The following is a 12,176-nucleotide window of genomic DNA, read 5'->3' as shown; positions in this document are numbered from 1 at the left end:
GAGACAGAGGTGGTATTTGGCTCCTCAAATTAGTTTCCTTTCTCTGTTGGCAATGGTGAGCAAGGGTGAGCGTGTTGGGTGAGTGTGTCGGTGGCCAGAACCGACTCAGTAGCCCTTACTGGGACCTCCAAGCAAACTGGAACAAGGATTCACAGTGATAGACAGGGAAGATTTGTGCCAGCTTTCATCTGTTTAGTGGTATGCAGTAAAGCTGTTCAGAAGAAGACAGCATGACAGTGTTAAAGACCTTTTGGCCATGAACAAAGAAACAGGCAGCCACTGTGGAATTATGCAAAATGGATTTTGATCAAGGCTGTGTAGCTAATGCCTCAGTCTTTGTGAAGAAAGTCACATGTTCTTTAATGGTCATGAGTGCTCGCTTTCCAGCCTTTCTTCTGCGAGGGCATGCTGCCAACAATCAGGGGTTTCCTACATGCCAGTCAGGGCATGTGCTTTAACTCCTCCTTTGCTGGGAGAACCTCAGTTTGTTTTCATACGAGCAGTGTGTTTTCATATACTCTTTTTGTCTCTGTACACTTCATACATACCTCGTTTCCACTAGCCCAAAACCAACACTCTTTCTTGCTCTTGAGTAAGAGAAACTGTTGTGTCATGTACCAAAGGTCAGGTAGCAAAGGCAAAATAACTTATCAGTTTTTTTGCCAATTCCCTAATTGTGAGGCTTAGTCACTGTTAACAAAGCCTAGTGAAAGTTGTTTAAAGGGCAAATAATTAATACTGAGAAACCACATTGCCCTGTGAGGTAACATTTAGTTTGAGAGAAGGGCAAAGGATAATGAACTAACAACATGCCACTATTAATTAAAGTTTTGAGTGCTTCTGCAATAATAAAACCCTTGTTCTGTGGCCTCACTTTCCAGTTCAGCACAGGAGTCACCTCAGTCCTCTCTTGGTATGTAACAGTACTATCTGCTGTTCAGTGCTCTGGAAGATACTGTTTTCACACTCAGTATGAAAGAAACAGGGATATTCTGAGTATTTAATCGAGGTTTAGCAACCAGAGGGCTTGTCCTGGAGAGCCCAGCACTGGACTCAGCACTCCAGCTGTGGCCTCACCAGGGCTGAGGGTCACCTCTCTCTACCTGCAGACAATACTTCTCCTGATGCAGCCCTGGAAGATGTTGGCCTGCTCCGTCTGCATTGCTTGTGCTGCACTGGTGCGAACAGCTCCCATGGCCAAAGCAGCGGTCTCTCCATTTGGACAGACAGCACTTGTGTTCACAACAATCCTTCTTCCCCTTCCTTCCCTGCCCAGTGCTCTTCCTACCCAGGCCCTCACTTGTCCATGACGAAGGGGGGTAGTTCCTCCGGCTTCTTCTATTTGCATCCAGAAACCCTCTGTTGACCCGCTCAATGTGGCAGGGATGGGGGTGCTGTTGACCTGGGACCTAGCCCTGCTACCATGCAATGCCTTTGTCCCCATGGATTCCCTAACCTAGTGCTGAAAATACTGAATTAGGAGTTTCCAGAGGAGCACAGACACAGCAAGCAGCTGTAGGAAACTTGTGGAAAAATCACAAAACAGAGATGCTGAACACACAAGGGCTGTGCTATTCTAGAAAGATTTTACCAGTTATAGCAAAAATGGCTCCAGGACTGCTTGAATGGTGCTGAATTCCACACACCGCAGTAGTATGGAGTTGCCATCTTGAAACTACCAACTAAGAAATTAACTACACTGCTGCTTTCCATACAACATGGTGATCTTTTCATGGAGCATGACACCATCTCAAATAGCAAGGCTGTAACAGAAGTAGTGCCCAGAATACAGCTAAAGCAAAATATATTTCTCTCTGCCTAAGTGTATCTCACTATTTTTAAAGCATGACTGCTTCACAAACATCTAGGGTAGAACAGATACTGTATTTTTCGCAGACATAAATTCTAGTTATAGATCTCTGGTAACTGCAAATTATAACTGGATACAGAATTTCAAATCAGTGCAAAACGTACAGTCAAACACAAACACATTGCAAAATATATACAGAATTATTCTAAGAAAATAATCCAAGGACAAACAGATGTTTAAATATCAGAGAAAAGTCCATCTTTTATAAGTTACTTTTTTTTAAACCAGTTAGTACATTAGGTATATTTTTTGTAGACAAGTTACCACAGCATAGTGATTTGCAAGACAAACATCAAGAAACAAGGTACACCACTGAAACCCTGTTTTTGAGACCAATCCACAAGTAAATGTGTGATATGCATTTATTAGTTTGAGGCACACAATGTGGAAATAGTTTTCAACCACTTCAATGCTTATACTTTTTGGGGGTATTATTAGGCAGATGCACAAAGAATAAGCACTAGACAGTAACTAAACTGTTCAGTGGTTGCCTTAGCTTTGCTTTTTGAGCCGAGCCAATTTATTACCAACATATTAGAGCATTCACAAGAAAAGCCAAAAGGTGTCTTAAGAGTATCCTGAAATATAAACAGCATTAATAAAAAAAGCTAATGCTCAAGGTTGGCTGCTTTAAATAACAAGAGGTGAAAAAACGTTAAACACAGTTATTTAAGGACTAGTTAAGCCAAACTTCGAAAAGAGTTAACATATTGTGGGTTGTTCACAAGTAGGAGGGACAGTGAGCTCTAGCAAATGACAGACACTGATGCTCTGCATTCAAATAGAGATGTGTCCTCCTACGAATCAGAACCTGTAGCTTCTTCAAGATGTTGCTTGCTAGTGTCTACACCATTGCTATTTAAACTATCCCCAGGATAACCTGGTTTGGCGTGTCCAAAAAGCTGAAGCAATACAACTGTTGCTATGAAACGAATCCCAAGGATTGATTTTGTTTTACAAGAGCTGTGTGGGTTCGGTAAGTACCTAAGACTACACAACAAATACTCAGTAATTCTTTAAGCACCTCTTGCTACCCCATTTGGCAGTATCAGCAGCACAAAGGGAGAGAAACCATGGTCAGGCCAGCTCTATCTGCTGTGCACAGACATGTGCCTGACTTGTGCCTCATCTGCTTCAGAAAGCAAAAGGTGGGTGGGTGGGACGTATCCATGTGGACAGTGAGAGATAACTGTAAGAATCAGACAGTCGCCACCAAACTTGTGACATTTCTGCAGACAAGCAAACGGATGGATTCTTTGCTCTTTAACCTGCGATAATCTCCATGTGTAAAACTCAGGTATGTACATGCATTCTCATTTGGAGTTACTACCAGGAGTGTGTACAATACCTGGAATACAAATGAAGACAGAGCTCCTGAAATGAAGTCTTCTCCTAACCACCACACTTTAACATGTAAAAGGGTGTATCACTGGGAGCAATCAGGGAAATAACTACACCAATAACAGTGCCCTAAAATATTTTGCTTTGGAATACATCTTTAATATCTACACACATTTATTTCAAGACTTCAGACCAATTTTTTCAAAAACAACACACTGCTTAAAAACCATTCTCATAAATTATCTTCACAAAAAATAAAGTCAATCTTTAGGAAAACACGTTCAATACAACACTTGTATCAGTACAAATTCTGTTCTTTAAGTCCATGGCAGAAAGCTCATAATCAACATCTAAGTATCTCCAAAGGGGCATAGTGAGGAGTCTAAACCAGAAGGCAACTGTTTTATTAACTGTCACAGGAAGCAGAAACAGTGCTTCCAAAACACAAAAGAGTGCACTGTTTCAACTGACATGTATGGGTTTACAATCAATAGTCACTGTCTTGTAAACATTGAAACTGCTGGTCTAACTGTACATTTAGAAATAGTTTTAGTAAGTTGCATTCAATTCACTGCATTCCATACATACAATGGCTACACTGTTAATCCAAAAAATTATACTAAATAGCAAAAGGAACAAATGATTTTAAGTCAGACCTCTCATACAAACCAAGTGTGAAATCAGTAAATGTTGACATTATAAATAAACTTTAACATTATGTATTATAAAATCAGTATAATAATCCTAATTCTTCAAATAGCAGCCAATTTGTAACCTTTAAAAATATATATGAACTCTTAGTCAGTCAGAAATAAATACATATTGCAATGTGGGGAAGATACCCTCTCCTCTTGTTCCCAAACAGGGCTTTAAATGAGAATGTAGTTTTAGAAAGGGGGATAAAGGGACACTGTAGTCTGTGCAACTCCTGAAGGTTTAAACAGTTGCTTTCTACAGACTTTTTTTCATCATAACCTGAAAGTGCATCTTTAAATTTGTAGAAAGAATCATCCCCTTATTTACAAAAGTACAAACATTGCAGTTTTGCCACACCCTAAGCATATCTAACCTGCATTTACTGTTAAGTGCAAAAAGTATGTGAAGTGATCCAGGCGCAGTGTAAGGCCAAAGCCTGAAACTGAGCCAAGGCTCCAGCATGAACACAAGCTGCACAGCTGTTAAATGGCTGAGGTGGAAGTAGAAAATAATCGGTGGTTCAAGCTCAACAGCTGCCCTGGTGTTTTAGGCCAGCAGCTCCATCACCGACCACCAGCTCCTGCCACTTTTCATATTATTGTTATCGCTTCAGTGCAAAGACTAGGCCTGGAAGGCAGGAGGGCAGCCTGGCCACTGAGGAGAACGCAGAGCCTGCAGAGGTTGCAAGTAGGAGGCACAGCACAGGCTGAAGCAACATCCATGCCAGACCTCAGCCTCAGAACTGCAGCCTGGGCAGGCAGCCACCTGGCACATGGGCACAGGCTAGTGCCACTATGGCACCCTCTGAAATACCCATCCAGCTACATCTCAAGATTTTAAGCCTTCTAAAGTGCCTCAAGAGTTCAATCTGACCTCTTCAAACCAATGAGGCTTCATTTGAGTAATGACACATTTATATGCCAAATATGCGTAAATGCTCATCACTTCCGAAGAGTTAAAATTCAAAACAAACACATTATTTGCTCTTTAAAGAAATGCAAACCTGTACAATACTTTGAAGAAGGTAACTGTGAAGATTAATGAGTAATTGTCTATCATATCTCATTCAGGTTTTGTTCCCTATTTACATTTTGCAATGAACTATGCTATAGCTTCTTCTAACTTTTAAAGCGTTACATTATATGCTACCATTGACTTTAAACACATTAAGATTTGATTTAAATCCCCAAAGAGCAATGTGAGCTCAAAGTGTACACATGCAGATAATACATTCGAAAGAGTTGTGCTTTGACTTCATTACCATCATGTCTTGCTAGAAAGTACATACCCATTAGAAATATATGCTGGGAACTTAAATGGGACCAGCAAGTAAGCAAGCTGTCAGCATCCTGTCTGAAAGTGGAAAGAGAGACACCCAGGGGTGAGTGCTGTCAGAACACTGCTGCACAGCAAAACCTAAACAAATATGCACTGTAAAAAGAAATACAGTAAAACCTATTTTTAAGAGGTATGTGTATATATATACATATATTTTATATACACACACACACATACACACACACACACAGAGACACGCAAAACATATAAATAAAATGTTTTCGGCAAAATAACTCTATACAGTTTCATTTAAAAATCAATGCAGTAAGAGCATCAGCAGTTTAAACTGGCCAAATGAAGCCTAAAAGCCAAAAGAAAAAACAACATTTTTAATGAAGTAGTATTTGTATCCCCAAAATCTTTTAAATTTAGGTTGCCCTAATTCAGGACAGAGATGGTGCATTTATTCATCAAAACAGATTTTAGCAACTGACCTTCCCTTTCCTTGTTTGTGATAGTGGGATATGCACCATGACTTCCAGGACCCTTCTCTCCCCTATGCTGGCAAAGCCTAGAAGGACACTACTGAAAGATCTAGTATCTAAGCAAGAGAGACATTAGTTGTATGAAGTATGCCTGCTGTGGTCTGCAGGTGAGGTAAAAAGGCAAGGCTGTGGGGAGAGGATCAAGGAGCATGCTATGGATTATGGTCTCCGATTCTACATCTCTGATGTTGCTTAACACCTGTTTTGACGAAACTGAGCCTCATCCCCAGTACTTTCACTACTGTCACATTGTTCAGTGTAAATGCTAACTCAGAATGTTTAAATACAAGGAGTCATGACCTCTCTTCAAGAAAGTCTTGTATTATTATGGAAAAATTTCTTAGTGCCTCTTAGATACATAATGGATGAAAACACACACAGAAAAGGTATGTTTTCCTTGGTGTACTGGTGTTTTACAGTACCTGAAATTGGAAGGTCTTAACACAGTTCAAGAGTTTTTTCTGTTAAAAATGTTTACAAGAACATGGCTATCTCAACTGCCCAGAAATCTGCTTTGTCTTCACAACATACCAAGAATCATCTAAGGGAGATACTATATGCCAAGTGTGTTTTACTCAAGATTTCATTCCAATGTGGCACGTATCTCCTCAAATAACACGTGGGAGCCACTTTCTGTAAAAAGAGAAAAGGAAAAAGCCCTTCCCCCTTTTCCCTTCCCTTTACTAGGATCCTCTCTGGGAGCCGTGAGAACACATTCATGCTTTTGCTAGTGAAAGGTCAAGAGCTAGATAGCTACTGCGATGCTGTCCTAAGACAGGCTTGTACAATGTCCGAGGAATGGAAAACCCCAACGGGAGGATGTGCTACAAGCAGCAGCTCTCTGACCCCAAAGTTTCATTTTATTTCATGTAATACGAGATAGTGACTGATAGGGAAAGACAGTCCGGCCCTTAGCGAGCCAAGAACATAAAATACTGCCAGTTGCTGCAATATGCCTGGAAAACTAATCAGATGGGTTTGTTTACTTGGGCTGCAGAGGATGGTCAGTACCAATACTTTACTTTAAATTTATGAATATTTTCTGTAAATGAAAGTCAATAATTTTCCTCTCCATCACAGAGTCTGCAGTCAGTAAGAAGATTATGCAGTCTTTCGGCTATCCCAAAGACACAAAGCAGATTCTTTGGCTTTCTGGATTATAAGCAGCAATCTATTTAAGATTTCCTAAGTTGGGAGCTTCATCCTGAGAAGACATACCCTGAAATACAACACTTGCCCCTTCCTACTTGTAATGCCAATACCAGGATGCTGTATGAGCTCCAGTTAGTCCATTCCTGCCCAGGCTCTGAAGCAGATACAATCCCCCATGTTTAGTAATTAAGAGATGAGTACTTTAGCTCTGTGCCATTAACACAGTCATCTTCATAGCATGAGCCTAGTTTATATGTGCAATAAGAGTAAGTTGTAGCCCATATGATAGTCCATAAAGATCACCCCTAACAATTAATGATTTAAATATTTAATAGGAAACTTCACTGAAAACAAATGTATTAGTTCTCCAAACGCACCTCTACCAGAACAGTAAGACCTTGTTAATAACAAGAATCACTGGACGGCAAGGAGAAATTGCAGGCAGCTCATGCCATCCTTGCTTGGCTGTTTTGCCTGTCTCTACAGCTTTAGTCATATAGCTCTGTCTATTGCTATAGATGACTGTTTTAAAGCACCCACATTGACACCTGATCTGTACTGTGACTGGAAAATGTAAAACACAGGTAAAGATCAAATGCTGCTGAAGTTGGCACTGTGCTTACAGTGTACACTGATCAAGTAGATCCAGCAAGGGTTGCCTCAGCACATATTTAGCTGCAACACAAAACCATGATGTTTGCACACTTCAGTGTCTTACTGAAGTTCTCTGAAGCAGCTGGAGATGTGTTTAGATGCACTGGCCAGAAGAATGCTTCCAAAGCTGCCATTTGAGTGATGAATTCATGCCATCCATAGTTGTGCTTGTTACTACCATGCATATGCCAGCATAGCTTAAGCAGTTCCAGGCAGCAAATGCACCCAAGCAGGAAAAGCATACACGCTCCTCACACTGTAACTGACCGGGCTGAGGGCAACCTTGTTTATCATGTTGATCTGGAGTGAAGGGTGAAGGGTCCAGCCACTTGATAACCCCGATGAGATGAGACCAGCAGAGAAGTTAGTAAGGACCACCATGACCATGGCCATGGACAGCAGATACATGTAGTGTTCTACAGGACCAACAGGTCTGCTATATCCCCAATCTTTAGCAGAAAGCTATGAAAAAAGTACTGGATCCCAGCATCTTCAGCAGGCAGGTAAGCAAGGAGAGGTAGTCGTATCTCAAAGGAGCTGAAAGAGCGACAACCTCTTCAAAGCACACATTCATCCAAGTGGAAGAGACAGTCACTGAATCCCTGCCCCACAATTGCTGGCAAGAACAGCAGCTGCAAAGGACCTGTAAAGGCTCACTACATAAATGACTGTTCACAACTATCACATTCCCAGTCATCTGAAGCCTACTGCACTCTATTTCAGCTCAGCTTTAACCTATCACTGTCCTAATTTACTTCAGTGATCACTAAATAGTACTTCTTTTACCTTAATTAGTGATGGTTCTTTTAGTCTTTGAAGTTTGCTTTTAAATAACAGTCCAACATATGACAAATAAGTAAACATGAAGTAACACAATTAAAGACAAGGAGAGAAGTCTGGTGTCAAAGGCAATTTCTCAATGATAGAAAATCAGTATAATTAATACTGCCTCTGGTTTTCTTGTTCCTTTTTTTTTTTACTTTAGAGTAGTAACCAGTGAAATTCAAATGCCTTTAAAAGCAGGATTTGACTCAGTGTGGGAAAAGCTAAACTGTAGCTGATAACTTGCTCTAAAAGATATTTTCCCTTCATTCATATTGTCCAAATACCATTGAAACCAAATTCAAATATTTTGACTCAACTGTTCTAGTACATTCTCTGTCCCCAGTGTATGGGGCTCCTTTTATAGAAATCATCTCTTACGTTTTATATTTTTCTCTTCTACGGTAGCACTGCTTCGGCTGTATTATTTGGACTGATCTGAGAAGGCCTCAGCAGCTCATCTCTTTGCCTTTTTTTGGTTTGGAGGCTACTATGAACATAAATTTAAAGGAACACATTTTCATTTATGGAATGATATACCAAGATGCATCTATAGAATGGTTTTCTTGAAGGAAAAGCTAGGAAAGAGAGGAAGAGTTTTTGTAAAAGTAGATGTGGAAATCTCAACATCTTGGAGTCTGTGTTTAGCCTCAGTTTCCACAAATTAAAAACTGGGGAATAGTTTATGGAAAAGCAACCCAAAGTAAACATTTTAGATGAGTCAAGTGGTAGATAAGTGTTTGCAGCAATGAGGCACTATCTTTGAATAACCAAGCAGAATCCAATACTACATTATGTAATGAAAGGCATGCTCATAAGCAACCCTTCTTCACTAGTTGTCTGCACTCAGTTTCACTGAAGCATTGTGGTTATCTACAGTAGGTGTGCTGCATCCATGGTGACCACAGGTCTCCATTTAGCGTCCTCCTTCAGTGACTGACATGCTATCTGTTCTCATCTCTCTCGTACTTCCAGTTTTCTTCTGCTTCTGCTTGGACTTTTTCAACATATGGACCTAAAATAGACAATTTTTAAAGAATGTGAGTAAGGATCAAAGTAGCTGTAGACCCTACAATCAGATCTAAGGCAACTAATAAATAAGCAAAATGTTGCAACTGCAACAAAAAAGCAATTTAAATACACAACTAACTGAAGCACCTTGCTTTGTAAAGCTATAGGATTAACTGCTTTTTTTAAACATAATTTATACATGTATGTGTATAGAGACATATCAAGATACATATATATGTGCATGTGTATGTTATATATATGCAAACATAAATACAAACCCACGTGTATAGAACACACAATTAGTCACTAACCTAAAAGATACAAATGTTTCTCATTGGAAGGATAATCTCAGGTTTATTCTCTCTTTTTTTGTTATAAAAGAACAAAGTTTAATATATTTTCAAACATCTGAAGTATGACCCTCTTTTTCACTTCTTTCTCCTCCACAAGAACCTTTGCTTTCTACCAGGAGGGCTAGATACTCTCTAAGATTGCCTGCAGCAACAAATACCTGTAAGTTAAAAAGGCAATCTGAAGGTAGCAGACAAATGTGTAGACCTGCATGGCCGCAGCTGAAAGCCAGCTACTGTGAAATGATCCTTTAGCTATTTCAAAGTCAACAGCAAAATTAACCTATTTCTTAGGAAGCTAATCATCTTTTCCATCTAAATATACACTGAGATATACTGGGAAAATGGATAACTATTTACTCTGAAACCTCTGTTTTTCAGAGCCTCCTCTCTTGCGGTTCAATTTGCTTATTTTTTTTTAAAGGACACTCTGTCCTTCTCCCAGCACTGTCAGCAGACCACTCTCCCTCTCACACACTACAGCACTTCCATTGCCCTCGTAACTCTGATCTGCTTCAGTGCAAGCAATGCTGCTTAGCGATCATCAAAGGAAAAAAAATGAAGAAAAAGTAGTAATCACTTGGCTGAAAGTCAAAGACCGTTTTCTTAAACAGTCAGCAGAGAGGACTCTCAAGCCAGTCTCTATAGAAACTGCTATGTGTTTATCTAACAGTTATTACACTCTGCTGACTAGCTCCATTAAGATCCATCATCAAAGCACAACAAGGAGCAAGAAAAAATAATGTTAATATCCACTGAAGAAACAAAATTAAGTTGCTGAGGCAAACCTACAGCCAGTACCTTTGGTCCTGCAGCAGAAATAATAATTTGGCCTGGGGCCTGGATCCAGGGCTCTCCATCAACTTGAACTGGAATTGGCTTTAGGAGTGTTACACGAAAGTATGAGCCCTGGGCTATGCGGATTCCTGATCGAAGACCACCTTGGACTTGACCCTGTCAGGAAGTAAAATCCAAGATATCAACCACCTCCAAAACCAAGAAGCTCAGACAAAATCTTTAGCTGCATTAAAGCAGGGAGAGGGTATGGATAGAGTCATATTGCCAGCTGAAATTTTGAATTTCAAATAAAAGAACTGTTTAAGCCAAATCTGTAGGGGATACACATGCTGAAGCAACGTTAATCCTTCAAGTTACTGCATGAAGATAAACTCATATCCCCGCAGAATGCTGCCTGAGGCAAAGAAACTTACATAGTGTGGTCATTTGTACATTCAGGTTGGTAAAGGAGCACACGCTCACAAAAGTCTCGTTCACTTTCACTCCCTTCCCTCCATAAAATAGTGAACACATTTTTAAACCACTTAACTACACACATGGACTTTGGTCTATGCAAAACTTGAAAAGCTAGAAGTGCTCTACCATATGAACATGGAGAGAGAATTTTGCAGTATTCACCTCCATATTCATCTACAGCTACTGGCTCAGTGTTACCTGTAAAACACGAAGCAAGGTTAAGTTTTCTGCTACAAATCCTCTTGGGGAATATGCAGAGGCACCAAACGTGCTGGTAAAATCCTTAACACAAGAGTACAAAGCCGGAGCTCAGGTTTGTTAACATTTATATTCCAACGCAATGGTACATTCCTTGTTGCTTCTAACTAGTTAAAACTTCTAAGGATCTCTAGCAAACTACTTCTTCTAATGGAATGTTTTATACTTGCATTCCTTAAAAGAACTAAATTATAAAACTGCAAAGTTGGCAGACACCAAAGATTGAGCTGCACAATTTTAAGTACCCACCTTTCCATTTTTGTTGGTTATATGGATTTGTTGTCTCTAGTTACCTGACCACATCGTACTTTTTCAGCAACATATTTCTTAAAATAGTGAAAGAAATTTTAAAATACAAAAGTAAAACTAACTCACAGCACACCACTGCTAATAACAGGCCATTGTAACACATATCTCATACATGGAAGACTTAAAGCTGCACCAAACTGAGACACAGTATTACCTGCAGTACTGACATATCTGTTTCATGTAGCATGCAGACCAAAAGCAACTAGCACCAGATTTTCAGAGAAAGATATTGGGTAGCCTGTGGCAGATAATTATAAAGCCACTTGTCTTAAAGGAATCTCTGCCAATTAAAGGCAGACTGACTGTGATGAAGTATAGCAGTATGTTTACAAAAAATCGTATGTGAAGAATGAGTGTTCTCATAACATTAAAATAATGTTTTTCATCCTCTAACTGTTTGTTTTTGGCACCATGATATGGATAAAAATAATGCATTTTGAAATAAGCTAGCTTTATAGTCCCCATCCACAACATAATCATTTTATTCATAAGCAAGAAAGACACTAAGTGCTATCATTACATTACATAACTAACAGCTTGAAGAGATACACGTATAAAGAATTTCTGGAATTATCCTTAACAAAATATATCAACATATTTAAAGGACAAAAAACAAAGAAAGCACAGAACATACAA

At 39.6% G+C, this 12,176-nt stretch overlaps 1 protein-coding gene across 1 annotated transcript in view; it reads right to left on the bottom strand.

The window, feature by feature from the left end:
• Nucleotides 1-3,348: 3,348 nt before the first annotated feature.
• DGKQ (diacylglycerol kinase theta) overlaps nt 3,349-12,176 on the bottom strand; it is a 129,600-nt gene continuing 120,772 nt past the window's right edge. The window contains exons 23-24 of the mRNA XM_062599716.1: nt 10,521-10,673; nt 3,349-9,373 (exon numbers count right to left, since the gene is read on the bottom strand). Coding sequence (XP_062455700.1) covers nt 9,275-9,373; nt 10,521-10,673 — 252 coding nt within the window. The 3' untranslated portion in view covers nt 3,349-9,274. The remainder of the gene's footprint in view (nt 9,374-10,520; nt 10,674-12,176) is intronic.

The sequence above is a fragment of the Rhea pennata genome, chromosome Z (genome assembly GCF_028389875.1).
Source record: "Rhea pennata isolate bPtePen1 chromosome Z, bPtePen1.pri, whole genome shotgun sequence".
NCBI lineage: Eukaryota > Metazoa > Chordata > Aves > Rheiformes > Rheidae > Rhea > Rhea pennata.
Note: the sequence above shows the minus strand (reverse complement) of the source record. Positions and strands in the feature narration are given on the sequence as shown.